The 17,815-nt window shown below is 41.0% G+C and overlaps 1 protein-coding gene and 1 long non-coding RNA gene across 2 annotated transcripts in view; one reads left to right on the top strand and one right to left on the bottom strand.

The window, feature by feature from the left end:
• The window catches only part of LOC134092464 (uncharacterized), a 31,566-nt gene extending 19,517 nt beyond the window's left edge, over window positions 1–12,049 (top strand). The window contains exons 6-8 of the long non-coding RNA XR_009940234.1: window positions 1,417–1,472; window positions 1,562–1,663; window positions 11,901–12,049. This is a non-coding gene — a long non-coding RNA (uncharacterized LOC134092464). The remainder of the gene's footprint in view (window positions 1–1,416; window positions 1,473–1,561; window positions 1,664–11,900) is intronic.
• On the bottom strand, window positions 1,362–13,850 carry LOC134092462 (myosin heavy chain, fast skeletal muscle-like). The gene is made up of 40 exons (XM_062545335.1): window positions 13,796–13,850; window positions 12,887–13,099; window positions 12,655–12,798; window positions 12,382–12,538; window positions 12,140–12,167; window positions 11,911–12,025; window positions 11,692–11,784; window positions 11,543–11,606; window positions 11,351–11,449; window positions 11,154–11,257; window positions 10,918–11,056; window positions 10,712–10,830; window positions 10,478–10,627; window positions 10,181–10,351; window positions 9,760–10,066; window positions 8,510–8,577; window positions 8,305–8,392; window positions 8,103–8,220; window positions 7,851–7,974; window positions 7,526–7,662; window positions 7,162–7,417; window positions 6,820–7,062; window positions 6,543–6,719; window positions 6,325–6,470; window positions 6,121–6,211; window positions 5,644–6,033; window positions 5,418–5,544; window positions 4,862–4,980; window positions 4,360–4,556; window positions 4,093–4,276; window positions 3,684–3,849; window positions 3,469–3,593; window positions 3,067–3,375; window positions 2,787–2,990; window positions 2,533–2,658; window positions 2,242–2,412; window positions 2,052–2,156; window positions 1,861–1,956; window positions 1,553–1,684; window positions 1,362–1,426 (listed from the first exon to the last, which is right to left on the bottom strand). Exons 2-40 carry the CDS (start codon window positions 13,085–13,087, stop codon window positions 1,406–1,408), a joined length of 5,811 nt encoding a protein of 1,936 aa, XP_062401319.1. The 5' UTR covers window positions 13,088–13,099; window positions 13,796–13,850; the 3' UTR covers window positions 1,362–1,405.
• Window positions 13,851–17,815: the final 3,965 nt, after the last annotated feature.

The following is a 17,815-nucleotide window of genomic DNA, read 5'->3' on the forward strand; positions in this document are numbered from 1 at the left end:
CTCAAATGCTACTTTAGTCTGGCCTGGTGCTCAACTATCCAATCCTGTACTCCTCCTGGTACTGGATCTTGAACCTGACCCAGGAGAAAGTCTATTGGGAGTTTAGGTTCCTGCCCGAACATCAAAAAGAACAGAGGTTCCCCTGTTCTCTGGTGAGGTGTGGAATTATAACAAAAGAGCAGCTGTGGGAGGCAGGAGGTCCAGTCACGCTTCCAGATTGTGGAAAGTTCTAATGAACCTCTCGCACTCTCCATTACCTGCAGGGTGGTAAGGGGTTGTGCAATATTTTTCCACCCAGACAGAGTTGAAAGAGTAGCAAATCCTAAAAAGGACCGCAGTTCTGACACGACTAGGCCACTGCCACTCAGCTACCTCCACCATCTTTGCCAGGTTAGTGGAAACCCCCTGACTTGAGATAATGTGCCCCCAGTAGCTAACCTCTATCTGAAAGAAAGCACACTTCTCCAACTTAGCTTTCAACCCTTCTTGGTGGAGCCAACTTAAGACCACTTCCAGGCGCTGCAGATGTTGGGTGACTGAGGCAGAGAAGACAATGATGTCATCCAAGTACAAAAGCGAAGACTGACCCTGTTGTTTCCCAAACTTTCTCTGCATAAGTCACTGAAAATTGCTTGGGGCATTGCATAGCCCAAATGGCATCCTGTTCCATTCCAACAGGCCAAATGGTGTATAAAATGCTGTCTTGGGCTTGCCCTGCTCAGAAACAGGGACCTGGTTTTACTCCAGGGGTTCTCAATGTTTTTCGTTTCAAGCACCCCTTTTGGGGAAAACATTTCCTGAGGACCCCCTCATAACTGTAACCGTTAACCATTTGTATTCTCTGAAGTTGTGGCCAGGTCCACCCCATGGTTTTTTGGCAGATATGTAACTTGGTCTGTTGTCAGTTTTGGATTTTGCATCACTTGAGAACATGGACTGATTCAAACATTTCCATACATTCATCAGGTAGCTGGCTAACAAATAAGCGAAGCTAAGCAGTATAGCTTTTCATTTCTGTCACATTTAGATCCAAAGATACACCCCTTCTTAATTTTGTGCATGGAAATTTCATCACAATGACCCACTAGGCTGATCTCAGGGGTCAAACTAAGAATTCCTCCACATCTTAAGTCAAAGCTTATGTCATCAAGAACAAACCTGGAAAGTTTCATGCTTTTGTCACTTTATGGACACTGATAATAAGAGTACAGTGTAGAGTGCAATGGCAAGGCATTCAGTGAGCTACAAATAGTGCTAGCTTAATTTACTTATGGGACAGATAAATAACAATAAAACACAAAATGTGCAGATATTTCTAACTATTTTATTGATCAAAGCCTTTTACAAGTGTACCATATTTTATGGGTACTTGTATAGGTATGACATTTATAGCCAACTTCTGTCTTCACTCTTCAGCTTCCTTGCCCTGTGGAGGAAGTAAGGGGAAATATAAGATGCTACTGTTACACAAGGTGAAGAAAATGCTAGCACTTAAAATCCATTTATATGCAAATAAAATGACTTAAATAACATAAAATTCTTTGTATCTTACCCTGCCAAGATCACGACTCTTGACCCTCAGCTTGTTGACTTGGGACTCAGCGATGTCAGCACGTTCCTCAGCCTCTTCAAGCTCATGCTGCACCTTCCTGTGTTTGGACAGGTGAGTGTTGGCCTGCTCCTCCTGGAGGAAGAGGAAACAGAAAGATTGCAAAATATTTTGGGGGGGAAAAGGTTCAAAGTATTTAATTGAAATGTGACTGTGATTACAAAAGCAACATTAATGATGATAGTAGTAAAATGTGAAATAATTTGGTGGTAAGTAGTGTGTCATTGAATGTCTATCTGAAATATACTCACAGCTTCCTCAGCCTGTCTCTTGTAGGCCTTCACTTTCAGCTGTAGCTTATCTACCAGGTCCTGAAGCCTTGCGATATTCTTCTTGTCTTCTTCAGTCTGCAGAAAGAGGTTTATAGCTTTGTAATTACACATAACCTTAAAAATATTACACATTCTTTTATTAAAGATGTTTGCACCGTAGTACATCAAACCTGGTATGTGAGCTCCTTCACTCTTCTCTCATATTTGCGGACACCTTTAATAGCATCAGCTCCTCGTCTCTGTTCAGCCTCGACCTCACTTTCCAGCTCACGCACCTTGAAAAGAGATTGCATTAGGTGTTAAGCATCAAACACCAATCAATCAGTCATGGGCCAGTGTGTATGCTTTGGGATGTAGTACCCTAGCCTCCAGTTTCTGGAGTTGTTTCTTGCCACCCTTCATGGCCAGGTTCTCAGCCTCATCCAGACGGTGCTGCAGGTCTTTGACTGTGATCTCCAGGTTCTTCTTCATCCTCTCCAGGTGAGAACTGGTGTCCTGCTCCTTCTTCAGTTCCTCAGCCATCATGGCAGCCTGAATTGTTTTTACATCTAGGTCAATGTATTCCGTTGCCAATTTTTGGGAAAATGGCTAAATGAACTTATAAATTACATTCAGTCATGACTTTGGTGGAATGAAATGAAATGGACTTACGTCCGTTATGGCTTTCTTGGCCTTTTCCTCTGCATTCCTGGCATCTTGGACTGTGTCTTCTACCTCACCTTGGATTTGAACTAGATCAGCCTCCAGCTTTTTCTTGGTATTGAGAAGACTAGTGTTCTATTTGAATAAAAGTAGATGTTGGTTATTTTTTTTAAAAATATTATTACATTAATTACATTTAAATAGTAAAGTATATGACTAAAATATGTATTAGTTATTTGATATATGTGGTGGGATGCTCTCACCTGGGAGTGCAGCAGCGTTACACGCTCACTGGCATCCACCAGCTCCTGCTCGGCCACTTTGCGGCCTCTCTCTGTCTGCTCCAGAGCAGCTCTCAGCTCCTCAATCTCAGCCAGCATTAGGGTGTTCCTGCGCTCCACCATGGCAACCTGCTCTCTCATGTCGTCTTGTCCTCTGATAGCATCATCAAGGTGCAGTTGGGCATCCTGATATTGCAATTAGCGTTATTTTTTTGCAATTAAAGAACTGAAAAGAAGAAATAAGAATTGTAAATTGATATACCTTGAGCTGTCCCTGGACATTCCTCAGCTGTTTCTGAGCTTCAGAAGCCTGGCGATTGGCATGGCTGAGCTGAATCTCCATCTCATTGAGGTCTCCCTCCATCTTCTTCTTGATTCTCAGGGCATCATTTCTGCTCCTGATTTCAGAATCTAGAGTGCTCTGCATGGTGTCAATCACCCTCTGGCTGTTCCTCTTGATCTGCTCAATCTCCTCATCCTTCTCAGCCAGCTTCCTGTCAATCTCACCCTTGACTTGTGTGAGCTCCAACTGGACACGAAGAATCTTGGACTCCTCATGCTCAAGAGTGGCCTGAGTTTTGAAATTCAGAAAGAAGTGCTAGTCACCATCAACTTCTTTTCATCTTTCAAACATCTTTTTGTCCTCAGATCACAATGTTCTCACCTCTGCCTCTTCAAGTGCAGCTTGGATTTCATATTTTTCTGCTTCTATTGTCTTCTTAGACTTTTCCAGCTCATGGATGGTTTTACCTGTCTCACCCAGTTGCTCAGTCAAGTCTGATATTTCCTCTGAGATTAAAAGTAAAAACAATTCAATATGAAAGTACTTGGTAACTCCAGTGTCTCATTGATATTGATTGCATACTCAAAGATCCTTACGTTGCAGGTTCTTGTTCTCCCTCTTCAGGGTCTCCAGATGATCCAGAGTCTCTTCATAACAGTTCTTCATCTTGAAGAGCTCAGTGCTCAGAGAGCGAGCCTCTTTCTGGGCACCTTCCAGCTCAGCCTGGCACTCCTCATACTTTTGCTTCCATTCTGCCAGAACCTAAATGTGTAATTAGACTGTGTTCATTTTCATTTCAAGTAAATTCAGACATATTTTTTGAAAACATTAATCAACTTTCAAGATCTACATAGAAATGATGGCAATGGAATCATAATATCCAAAACTCAACTCGACTGGCAGAAGACCATATTCATTTTCATTTCAAGTAGATTTATGGATATATTGATGGCAAATTATGGTAATATAATCATGTAATATCCAATGCTCAAATAGTGTTTTTACCTTGTCAAAATTTCTCTGTTTCTTGTCAAGGTTGGCAGCCAGTGCATTTGCTCTCTCTACATCAATCATGAGGTCCTCCACTTCATTTAGGAGTCTCTGCTTGGTCTTTTCCAGAGAGGCACACTTGGCATTCACAGCCTCAATGGACTCCTCAGCATCTTGTAGGCGCTGGGCAAGTTTTTTCCTGGAAACAGTGCAGAAAAATCAAGTGTTATGATATAACTATTTCTAAAATAATTTTAATTTTATTCAATGACATCATCATACTTGGCCTCCTCCAGCTCCTCAGTGCGCTGGATGGCATCAGTTTCATATTTTGTTCTCCACTGAGCCACCTCACTGTTGGCCTTGGACATTCCACGCTGCAGATCAGCCTTGGCCTCCTGCTCCTCCTCATACTGCTCTCTGAGCATGTCACAGTCATGACGGGATGATTGGACAGCATGAGCCAGGGCATTCTTGGCCTTTAGGAAATATTTTAAAATATCAATCTACCAAAAAAACATTGTAAGGGTCAACATATTAACTGAGCTTGCCTACTATAACATATTGGTTTTTTTTTAAGATTATTTTTATGGGGCTTTTTATGCCTTTAATTGGACAGGACAGTAGAGAGTATGACAGGAAGCGAGAGGGAGAGAGAACTGGGGTGGGATCCGGAAAGGACCACGGGGCGGGAATCGAACCCGGGTCGCCGGTGTGCGGTGCAGGTGCCCCAGCCAGTCGCGCCACGGCTGGGGCCTACTATAACATAATTAACTGAACTTGCCTTGACTTCCTCCTCCATTTGCCTTTTCAGCTCCTCGATCTGCTGAGTGTAGGCTTGCTTGCTTCTAGTCAGCTGAGAGACAAGAGACTCTCTCTCTTCGAGCTGGCGGCCCATCTCACCTAATATGTTATGTTGAAATAAATGTTTCGATAATATTTACGGAATTATCAAAAGGGTGTGCACATCACAAGAAAGTGCAGTTGCTGGACCCAAGGCAGTGCAATATGAAAAGTATATAACTCTGTGCACACTAAAGGTCCCTTTCAGTGCAGTTTTAATGAGATTCTCCGATCCATGACGTTTCGAGTTGTAAGTTCTTCTTTAGAAATGTCACTGTTTGGGTGATCTCATGAACTCATGAACTACATGTACATTGAAATAGAACAGACTTTTAAATACTTTTTCAAAATAGAGAATACTCTATTTACAGAGTGCCTCTCAAAAGGGCCTAAGATAACGTATGAAAAAACAGAAGAATTGAGGCACTCAATACTGCACACATCCAACAGAACCAAGAGAACTACTATACATTTTCAAGGACATTTACATAACATACCATTTTCGGTTTGAAGTCTTGCTTTTTGTACACTGAAGTCATTTAAGTGACGGACATTTTCTTCGTTCTTGGATTTTATTTCACTGAGTTGATCTTCCAAAGTTCTACACATCTTCTCAAGGTTTGCCTGTCAGAAACGGTATCAACAGCCTTCATTTGATTGTCGTTGTCATGATGACAGAATCTTTTCAACTTCACATCTTAAGATTTTCAAAAAATCATTTACCTTGGATTTGGCAATGGCCTCCATATTACTGGAGAGATCATCAATCTCCATTTTGTATTCACACTTCTCCTTCTCCAGCTTTTGCTTGACACGCTGCAGGTTATCAATCTGCTCGCCCAGTTCAGCCACAGTGTCGGCCTGCTTCTTGCGGAGAGCGGCAGCAGTAGCTTCATGCTGCAGAGTGGACTCCTCAAGATCACGACGCAGCTTCTGGAACTCTACCTCACGCCTTTTGTTCATCTCAATCTGAGCAGAAGTGGCCCCACCAGCCTCCTCAAGCCTCTCACTGATCTCCTCAAGTTCCCTGGAGAGATCAGCTCTCTGCTTCTCAACTTTAGCCCGAGCAGCACGTTCAGCTTCGATTTCTTCTTCCAGTTCTTCAATGCGAGCCTGACAGAAAGGGTTTTGTTATTCTGAATGTTTCATAAATTAGCACATTCAGCTAAATGTACAACACATTCAGAATGAATACATCACCTGGAGTTCCTTAATCTTCTTCTGAAGCTGAATTCCCAGTGACTGTTCATCTTCAATCCTCCCAAGAAGTTGACTAATTTCAAAGTCTTTCCTGCGCGAACAATACCACAGAGATGTTATATCAAACATCTTGAGTATATTTGTACGTAATATGACATCAATTATAATTATGTTGAACCTTTTTGGATTTAAAAGGTGTCCTACTTTTTGTTCTTTTCTTCAGACTGCTGCTTGTCATTCTCCAGATCCATTATGGATTCCTGGGCCAGTTTCAGGTCACCCTCCAGCTTTCTCTTGGCTCTCTCCAGATCCATGCGAATCTTCTTTTCTTGCTCCAATGACCCTTCCAGCTAGGTTTTGTAAATAGTCAATGATCAGAGTTATTGTTATTATTCAGAAATACTCTTCTTTGATATACTTACATCATCTACTTGTTGTTCAAGCTTGGCCTTTGCTTTGGTTAGAGTGTTGACTTTGTCTTCCTCTGCTTGGAGATCATCCAGAATCTGCTGGTGTGCCTCTTGGAGGGCTTTCTTCTCCTTGGATAATTTAGCGATGGCTTCATCTTGAGATGCCATCTCCTCAGTAAGATTTTTAACCTAAGGGGATGTGATTTTAGTATAATGTACTATATAATATTCTGTTCCCTCTAAACTATGGAATGAACAAAACGTGTATAAAGCACAAAATGAACGTAACCTTGTTTTCTGTGGCATGTTTCTCCTTCTCCACTTTGGCCAGGGTGAGCTCCAAGTCATCAATGTCTTTCTTCAGCTCCGAGCACTCATCCTCCAGCTTCCTCTTCTTGGCAGTCAACTCAGCGTTCATCTCCTCTTCATCCTCAAGCCTCTCGATTGACTCTTTGAGTTTGGCCTCCATCTGGATTTTGCTCTTAATGAGACCCTCACATCTCTCCTCAGCATCTGAGAGGCTGTCCGATTCCTATAGTGAAATAAACAGAAAAATATAGAAATGAAGAACATAATCCTTATCTCAAAAGTTTTCTACCTTTTTTCTGAAATCTGTTAAATATCAACCCACAGCTGACACTGCCAATTGCAGATCATTTTTTTCTTTCAGTAGTGTGACCATCTTCTCTTCAAGTTCTTTCTTCTTGGACAAGGCTTTTTCAAGGTCCACTTTCATTTTCTCATAGTTTTCCTTCATTGCTGCCATTTCTTTCTCAGTTTCAGCACTCTTCAGAAGAGGCTTGATCTTGAAGTACAGCTTCATCCATGGCCAGGTTTTCACATTCATGAATGAGCGGATGTTGTACTGTATGGTATAGATAGCCTCTCTATAGGAATAAATAAGTTTAAGCATTTAACATTATTAGCATGTGAAGTCATCTTGAGTGTCTATTCTTTGGGTTGATTTTAGTCATCCTAATTTTATTTTGTGTTACCTCCTTTGCATCATCTTCACAAACTCTTTTCTCATTACATATCCACGGCAGAGGGCCTGAGTCATTGTGACCAGAGTTGCCAATTTCTCATCTCGCATCTCCTCAAGGGTACCCAGCAGACCAGCTTTGAAGAACACCTGGAATTGGACAGAATATGCTGTCATCTAAGACACAACATGCTTGTTTTCCCACAACTCAAGATGATGAAATGACCGTGGTTAATATTCTAAGAAATGTGATACTGGTAGAACAAGAGACTTAGACCAGGTGAGGAGACTAAGAGTGAAGAAGCTAAGATGAGGTTTGGAAATGACCTAGTGTTTACCTTTGTGTGGCCAAACTTGTACTGACTCTGGTCTACATCAATGGAGCCCAAGAGTTTCTCTGAAGCCTTCTTGTTATCGATGAACTGACCATCCGGGATGACACTTGCATTCAATACTTTGTATCTAAATCAGATGTAATGAACAAAATGACTGAAATAGATTAGACGATAGTTACATTTTGCTTTCAGTGTTAACAGTTGTAGCAACACTTGGTAACATTTGAGATCAAGATTGATGTCTTATGATAATACCGCTGCTTGAAGTCAGCATAGAGGATTCTGCTGGGGAAGCCCTTTCTGCAGATTCTGATACCCTCTAACACACCATTGCACCTAAGCTGGTGGATGACCAGGAAATTCTCCATAAGACCTAAAATCAGGAGTAAATTGTTGACTCAAATGAAAACAGACATGTTCGCAGACTGTATTAGTAATTTAATGCAGTGGTTCAAACCTGGAGTCTTTGACTCGTTGGGAATCAAACAACGCACAAAGTGAGGATGGGTGCTCCTCAGGTTGGTCATCAGCTTGCCCAGGTTCTCCTACAAGGATTAAGGTCTCAAGTTCAGTTAAGAGTGTACAAGGTGCTGTGACCAATCAATCAACAGCAATAAAACCAATATAAATATGCATTAATCAGTTATTAATCTGAAACTTACCCTGAACAAAGCAGACACAGTCTGGAAAGAACCACCCTTCTTTTTGCCGCCTTTCTTTCCACCACCATCTGCTGACAAAATAGTACAGTCATTGATTCTCTACTCATTATTATACGTTGTCGTTACAGTGGGGAGAATAAGTATTTGAACCCATGTTAACGTTGACTAAAAAGAGGAATATAAAATCATCTTTTGGAAAATTATCTTAATGCCTTTTTGAAAAAAAAATAGTAAAATTGCAACATTTAAGGACACCAATTTTCTTTGTGAATGAAGAATGTATCGTAAATAAATACATAAATGTTCTTCCCTAAAATACAGGGGGCATAAGTATTTGCACCCTTATGTTAAATTCCCATAGAGGCCCAAATTCCCATAGAGGCTCAAAAGTCCCAACCCCTTTCTTCAGACTTCCCCCGAAGTCTTGCCTCCAGAGTACAGGAACATGCAATGCTTGTTCAAGAGCGGGAGGGAGGAGCAGATTGCAGTTTGATAAATGCATCAGAATCCAATCATCGTTAACAGTCCGTTCAGTTTGATTGGATAGTGTTTTTCCTGGATTGTTCGTTCTAGAGGCCACTAAAACTAGCCTGGATGCCAGACCGAAGTTTAGCCCCGCCTACATTATTTTTCTGCAGGGAACTTCGGTCTGGCACTGCTCCGTTCAGCTGCTACTATTCGAGATACAGAGCTGTTCGAGATACAGAGCTGTTCGGACCAATCACATTGTCAGGGCGGGCTTTAGGTGATGATTGACAGATGAACAGCAGTGAGGTTCACGGCTGCATGCGTCCTCGTTCAACGAGTTGGGTGTGAGACCGTGTTGGCTTAGGTTGATTTTGATTGCAACAGAAACGCTATGGCTATGAATGCATGTTTCGGGCTTTACCCGAAGAAGGGTAAAGCCCGAAGCGTCTGTGAGGCGATTAAAAAAGTAAAAGGAAACTGCCGTGTGCTTGCTTTATTTATTTTCAATGTTTATGATTTAGTATCAAGTAAGTTTAAGCACCCAGTTCGAAGCACTAAGGTATTGAGCGTGCTTCTTTATTTCTTCATACTTATTCTCCCCACTGTGTCTCTGCCTAATTTCTTCTGGATGTTTGTACATGAACAGAGTATTAACTGCTCAGAATACTTGTCAAAAAAGAAGCCACAACTTGTCCTACAAAAACTGTGGCTACCCAACTTCTATGACACATGTACATAGAGTCTTGTTGTACATCTAACATGAAATTAAGAGTTATTTTTACCTTCAGCACCAGCATGAGTTGCATACAAAAGACATAACAGTTTGACTGAAGCCTTCTGGTACAGCTGTACCACAGAGTCGTTCAATGGATCCTTGTTCTTGTCCAGCCAGCCATTGATGTTGTAATCCACAGTGCCAGCATAGTGCACCAGAGAGAAATGGGCCTCTGGTTTGCCCTTTACTGGTTTGGGTTTCTCAAAGCACTTGGTTTTACCGAGATGTTGGTCATACAGCTTGTTCTTGAAGGTAGTGTCTGAGGCTTTGGGGAACATGCACTCCTCTTCAAGGATGGAGAAGATGCCCATTGGCTATAAAAAGATCAAGTTTTCAGATGTTATGACATATCTCTGTGTTTCTGTAGACCATTCACATATAGCCTATATTAGTCTGGGTCGGCCCAGATGAATCTGTGTGTACGCTACCTTCTCAATAAGCTCAATGCAGGCAGCCAGATCCATGCCGAAGTCAATGAACTCCCAGTCAATTCCTTCTTTCTTGTATTCCTCTTGCTCCAGCACAAACATGTGATGATTGAAAAACTGTTGCAGTTTCTCATTGGTAAAGTTGATACACAGCTGCTCCAAGCTGTTGAACTAGTATGTCCAAAAGTAAACACACACACACACACACACACACACACACACACATACACAATCAAACCGCCTTTAGGAACTGCCTAATGATATATAAGGTAATGTAGAATTATGATATTCACTCACATCAAAGATCTCAAATCCAGCAATGTCCAGCACACCAATGAAGAACTGCCTTGGCTGTTTTGTGTCCAGCATCTCATTGATACGGACAACCATCCACAAGAACATCTTCTCATAGACTGACTTACACAGAGCGCTGACAGCATTGTTGACCTTGTCAGGAGTAATCAACATTATTAATACAGTAGTTCAACACAACATAATATCTCATGCCTTATTTTGGCATAGCCAACCAACCTGTGGAACGGTTTGACCTTTGGTCACATACTCATTTCCGACCTTCACTCTGGGGTAGCACAGAGCCTTCAGCATGTCAGCGGAGTTCAGGCCCAAGAGATAGGCGATTTTATCAGCCACTAAATGAAGTTGATTTCAAGACACATTAAAATATTGTTGGCCCGTGTTACATTTTAACCAAGGTGAAAATATTTTTTTTTCCTCACCCTCGGTGCCATCAGGCTCAGCCTGCTCCTCTCTCTGCTTCTGCTTGAACTTCATGTTCCCATGATGCATCACAGCACCTGTCAGCTTGTAGATGCCCATTTTCTCCTCAGCGGTGAAACCCAAAATATCAATAGCAGTCTGTGGAGACAACAGGTTTCAAGTGCTATTTACAGTGCAAAGTGCTATGTATTCAGTGCAGAATTATGAGTTTGGTTATGACACTCAGATATCTTACATCTGTAGCAATGAGCTCTTCCACATCATTGATACTCTTCACAGAAATTTCACCTCTGCTGACCATTGGAAAATCATATGGGTTGGTGGTGATGAGGAGGGCCTCTACAATATACAAAAATAGCGATGTAAGATAGATATAGCTTCTAATAGAGTATTTTAGTTTTATTAAATCTTTCCTTTTGCTTAATGTCCTACCAATCAGCTCAGCCTTGTGTCCAGTGCAGAGCTGGTAGAAGATGTGGTAGCTCCTCTCAGCAGACAGCTGGAATGTCACTCTTGACTTCTCCAGCAGATCTGTCACATGGCGTTTTTGATAGTTATTAAATATTATTAAGTTTATACAATTATATTGAACATTTACTTTAATATTAGACGATGACCACTTACATGTCTCAATATCAGCAGAAGCCAGTTTGCCAGATGTGCCAAAATGGATTCTGATGAATTTACCCTGAAAGAGTTGTGATGAAAAATTATTAAGATTCAAACAATTATTTAAAGAAATTATTTGATATGATGTTCTGATCAATACTTACAAAACGGGAGGAGTTGTCATTCCTCACAGTCTTGGCATTACCATAGGCCTCCAGTAGAGGGTTGGCTGCAATGATCTGATCCTCTAGTGACCCCTGGAGAAGAAGTGAGGTCATTTAGTGAAGTTGTTGTTTTCCAAAAAGTGAATATACATCTGATATGAGATCATAATGTTACTCTTTTTTTTCTCTTTTTCGTCTTTTTTTTATAGATTTCCTCACCTGCATTTTGCCAGAGGTGGCCTCAGCTTTCTTTCCTCCTCCAGCCACTGCAATTGTTGCAAAGTACTGGATGACACGCTTGGTGTTGACAGTCTTCCCTGCACCAGATTCTCCACTGGGAATAAACAGATGGAAAAGATGGAGTGTTATTACATGTTCCTGTAGCTGAAAGGTAAATTATGTGTTTGTGTCACTGTTATTAGGCTGTGTAATGTTGAAGGGTTCTTACGTGATCAGGATAGACTGATTTTCACGATCTGGAAAAGAAAAGAGATCTCTTTTAGATCTCTTTATCATTCAGATCCAACATGAAGAGGAGAAAACTTCAGAAGATAGTGCATTATATGACAAATGGACTTCTGAAACATGCTTCAGGTTTTTTTTACTATTGATCTAAGATTTGAGCAAACATTGAAACACATTTTTGTATACAGTAATTTCCCATTTTATGAGGTCATATAAACATTATACCTTGAAGCATGAACTGATAGGCGTTATCAGAGATGGAGAAGATGTGGGGTGGAGCTTCAACTCTTTTCTTGCCTCTGTACCCATTCACAACCACAGAATCGTACACAGGGAGCCACTTGTAGGGGTTCACAGTGACGCAGAACAGCCCAGAGTAGGTCTAGATGAGAATGAAGGGAAAACACATACATACAATTATCGTATTAGACGCAGTGCCATTAAAAACATTCAATTTCAATTATTGAACCAGTGTGTGTTCTCCAGTGTGAATCTTACATAGATCATCCATGCTGCATAACGCTCTTTGAGGTTGTACAGCACAGTTGGTTCACTGAGGTGGGTCATCATGGCCATGTCCTCAATTTTATCATACTTTGGAGGATTCATGGGGTGGATTTCATCCTCCTTGACAGTCAGAACCTGGGAAAATGTAAATTTCAAAGTTATAACTCGAAATCTGGTGACATCTCAATTGTGAAAACCCTGATTATTGTCAACGATTACTCACTTTCCCACAGAGAGTTTTAACAGTGGCTTTGCCACCCTCTTTTTTCTCAAGAACACCTTTTAGGTACATCTGTTCCTTTTCTGTCACAAAGAAGGCAGTTTTGGCATCAAACGGCGCGTTCTGGGCCTCAATTCGCTCCCTCTCTGGCTTGCGTAGATATAAGGCTGCCGCGCCAAAGCACGCCATCTCTTTATCCCCCATGGTGGCTCTTCTCTGTCAGGTAGAAGTTGGAGGTTTTTCTGTAAGTCTTCTATTAGTCTAATAGAACAACCAGGATGTTTGGCCTGTGCCTTGCTTATAAGCTAGCCAACTACAGGCTTCCACATCCTAGCCATTGTTGTCTTTGGTTATAACACATTTATTTGTACATAGTATTACTTGTGGTTAGTACTACAGGGTGTGAAGGGAGCAATGGTACCGTCACTGCCTGATAAAGCGGGTTCAAATCTCGAGCCCATCACAGAGACACGATGGATAAAAGTGTTTGCTTAATGATACCAGTCAATGGTGTTTGTAAGCAACACCATTTATTTATCATTTAAGAAAGGGTCAAGAACTGAAACAACTACTGCAATATCAGATGTTCCACAATTCTGTCATGTAATACTGCAGTCGTCTCAGAGGAAAAATTGACGATGGATTTGACTGATAATGATTCTCAGTGGAATGACTGATCATGATAATGATTCTCAGTGGAATACCTGATAATGATAATGATTCTCAGTGGAATGATTAGATCTTCAGAGACTTCACTAACTGATCAGGACAAGGGCACATGCAACCAATTAGTGCAGTCGTCTACCTGTTAGCTACAGTATGTCCTGAGGCAGTGTTGGGTGAGGGAAGGACAGCGTATTGACAAATAAACATGCACAGATTAATAGTAAAAAGTAAAAAAATATGCCTTACCTTTTTTCCCTCCTAGCACAGGAAACGTTTTCTTGTTATAATTGATGACACAACCTTAAGAGAAAAAAAATATGATTCAGTATGTTGGGTATCAAGAGTAAAATATCTAGTGATGAAATAATACACTAATAGTTTGGTTTCCTGTAGATATGTTCTGGAGATTAGTAGAAACAGAAGCCCATAATGATGCTGTTGCTTTTTGATTATCAAAACAGTCACATTCCAATGCCCACACATTTAATGTAATAGGTTAGGACATGCTTACTGTCCTGACATTGATCTCTATGTAATCATAGAATAAATCCTCACTATCGGTCTATGATTTTTTTTACCCTGTTGGATGCCAAGACAGATTCCTACACAGTAGCCCTAGTGTACTGGAAGAAAAACTAATTGTTGACATGATGCTCTATCAGGGAAATTGAACTTTAAATGCATTGAATTTGTATATTATTCTTCAGCAAAAACAAGGCAAATAACAACTGACAGTTGGATGACACTGAATGGCTAACCAGAAATGTTGTGTGGTCGTGCAAAACAATAAGAAATAGTTGAAGCCACTCACCTCTGTGTGCCCCTGTAGCTGGAGTGGTCCAGGATCAGGGCTCTTTTATACTGGCACAACGGCTCCCCAGCTGCCCCTCCTTTGCTGTACTTGGTCATGTCTTTTCTCTGTGGCTGCTCAAGAATCTCCTCAAAGTATCATCCTATGACTTCAACAGTGCTATTTATTTTTATCCTGTGATAAGTCATGCACAGCATCTCATGCAGCCTCAGAGGATGCCCACATAAGACAAGTGGGATGATGAGACTTCTGGAGTCTGGACAGTTCAAGACAAAGGCCTAGTTCAATAGTTTAAGGGTTTGTCAAACATAGCTTTAAACGTAATATAATAGAAGCATAGGTGTCTAAATCCATATACATACAAACAATTAACATACAAACATAAATGCAGTATATGGACGAAATATATTACATAACATAAATACTAATTTGATGAAAGCAAGCTATAGTTTAATGTTTTGCATAACTATCGATGACTCTTATATGCACAACCATTTGGTATTGTTGGGTGTTTTTAATGTTGCGCAGTGTCAAACTGAAGAAATCTATACTTCACACAAAAGTTTGACCATATGATTACTATGGTAACATTCTAAAATGGCAAATCCCAAAAAAGTGTTTAAAAAAAAAAAAAAAAAAAGAATATTTGATGTGGTTTTACTCCAAGCTGTTGGTGAAAAGCTGTAAATAAGCTGATGATTTATGGAGACCCAAGTTCAGTTCCCTTTAGCTTGGGCTAATGCCTGTTTTATGCCCTCGGGGTATTGATGCATTGATGCTTCCTTTGGCTGTGGGGGAGCCGGGAAATGTCACCCATCTACTGTTGCAAAGGGCCGCATGTTCCACATTTTATAAAGGAATAAAAGATGATACAGTGGCACTTAGTGAGTCAGAAGGACGGAGAAGACAGCCAGAGGATTATACTCTGCTGTTGCAAGGACAGCTGTGCTCTTTCCCCTCCATCCGTAAAGTGATGGAGCTTGGAGAGACATCCTGGGTATCAGCCGTCTGAGTAGTTTGTGTCCTTAGAATAAGCTCATCTATCTCCACATCTCACAGACATAGAAATAGAGCCCAGTATAACTGTCAGTGAGGGCTGCAAGATGACTCTCCTGGCAGCTGCTACTGTTTAGTTAGGGGTTTTGTATCAGCTAATGGACAGATATCTCGCAGCACTGTTCTTTCTGTGTCACTCAGTGCCATATTGTATGGCAGCATCAAGCATCAATTTCAATAGTGCCAACACTAATAAACGCTTTGCTCAAAACAAGCAAGGAACTTAATCACATTTAATAAAGATACAACATAGATGCATCTGAATCAGGATGTTGACCTGATAAAATTAGCCCAAGCTGAACTTTTCGACTGATATGACTGCCCTTTCACCATTTTGCCAACAATGTAAACTGTAGCGCTCAGGGGACCATGCCATAAGATGACTGCCCTTCCACCATTTTGCCAACAATGTGAAATGTAGCACACAAGGGATTGTGCCATAAGATGGGAAGATTCCGCACACCGCGGCTTTAAAACTGGGAACATGATCTGCCCACTGGCCCACAAGCTAATGGAGGAGGGTTAAGAAATTCTGAAGGAGTTACATCTGCGATATTATGGTTGTGTGTTTGGAGATGGTTGGTGTGTTGTGTTCCATATAAAAAAGAAAAATATATATCTGATCTCCATAACAGAATGTTCTTATTTGGAAGAAATACAAATATAGCAGCCTGCTCATGTGGCCCTCTCTGTCAACATGCTGGGGAGTGGTATTGTGGAAACGTAGTTGTACTACTCAGATGCTTTGTGTATTTCAATAGGAAGCCAATGACTCTCGTCAGCTCATCGCTTTCTTCAGCAGCTGCTACTGTTTGAATAGTGTCAAGAGCAGCGCAGGGGCCATCACTACACGTATGTGGCATAGTGTGCGTCTGCTTTCATGCTAAACTCAGGGCAATTTTTGGTTATTTGTGTTTTCCCTGTGGTTTAATACATACAGTAGGATAACTTCATCTATCTCACAACAGTGTACTTAAAAGTTTCTATAAAAGGCCTACGGTGCCGAAAGAGATAAAGAATGACGTTCTTGCGAAAACAAAATGTAAATATATGGTATAAATATACATTTTATATGATGAAATCTCACTGAAATTATTGTTGTCTTTGTTTAAAGGGATATTCCGCCATTTTTGGAAATACGCTCATTTTCCACCTCCCCTCGAGCAAAACAATCGATATTTACCTTGTTCCCGTTCATCCAGCCATTCTGTGAGTCTGGCGATACAACTTTTAGCTTCAGCCTAGCATAGATCACTGAATCGGATTAGACCATTAGCTTCTTGCCTGCTAGCTTCATGTTTAAAAGTGACTAAGATTTCTGGTAATTTTCCCATTTAAAACATATCTCCTCTCAAGTTAGAAAGTGCAATAAGACCAACTGAAAATGAAACCTGGCGTTTTTCTAAGCTGATTTGACATGGAACTACACTCTCATCTGGCGTAATAATCAAGGAAACTTGCAAACGTACCATAGGCGCAGTGATATCGTACGCAGCATCTGAAAATAGTCCCCATAGACAACAAGCAGTAGTAGTGCCAGTAGCTGCAAGTTGCCTTGATTATTACGCCAGATGAGAGTGTAGTTCCATGTCAAATCAGCCTAAAAAAACGCCAGGTTTCATTTTCAGTTGGTCTTATTGCACTTTCTAACTTGAGAGGAGACACGTTTTAAATGGGAAAATTACCAGAAATCTTAGTCACTTTTAAACATGAAGCTAGCAGGCGAGAAGCTAATGGTCTAATCCGATTCAATGATCTATGCTAGGCTGAAGCTAAAAGTTGTATCGCCAGACTCACAGAATGGCTGGATGAACGGGAGCAAGGTAAATATCGATTGTTTTGCTCGAGGGAAGGTGGAAAATGAGCGTATTTCCACAAATGGCGGAATATCCCTTTAACAGACCATATCAAGAGACAAAATTGTGTAAATTGTGTGATTTCATTTGAGGCATGTGCATAACTGGACTTCATGTAAGAATGGCCAAATCGAGGTTGCCGTGTATAATCAACTGCACACAATTCAGATCATGTTCTGTCATCCTCTCACCCCCTCTATACTGATGCAGAGTGCAGCAGAGGTGGAGCTTGTGCTTGCATCAGATACTGTATGGGGGGAGCTGTGGGGCAGCAGGCTCTTGCCACTGACCTCAGTGTTTGATTTATCATTGGGGACGAGGCAGCTTTGCACACCTCTCTGCTTTGCTGTTTGAATGTGCTCTTTCCAAGAACATAATGGCCGGGATCTACAGTACCTTCTGTTGGTTTCTGCAGCATCTGTGGGGACGGCCAGCACATTCATGAATGCAATGATCTGGACACTTATCTGGGCATTTACCAACTATGAGAAGGTAAGAATGTTTTAATTCACCATATTAAAAACTTGTTAATTGATAACATTT

This window comes from Sardina pilchardus, chromosome 9 (assembly GCF_963854185.1).
Source record: "Sardina pilchardus chromosome 9, fSarPil1.1, whole genome shotgun sequence".
Taxonomy (NCBI): Eukaryota; Metazoa; Chordata; class Actinopteri; order Clupeiformes; family Clupeidae; genus Sardina; species Sardina pilchardus.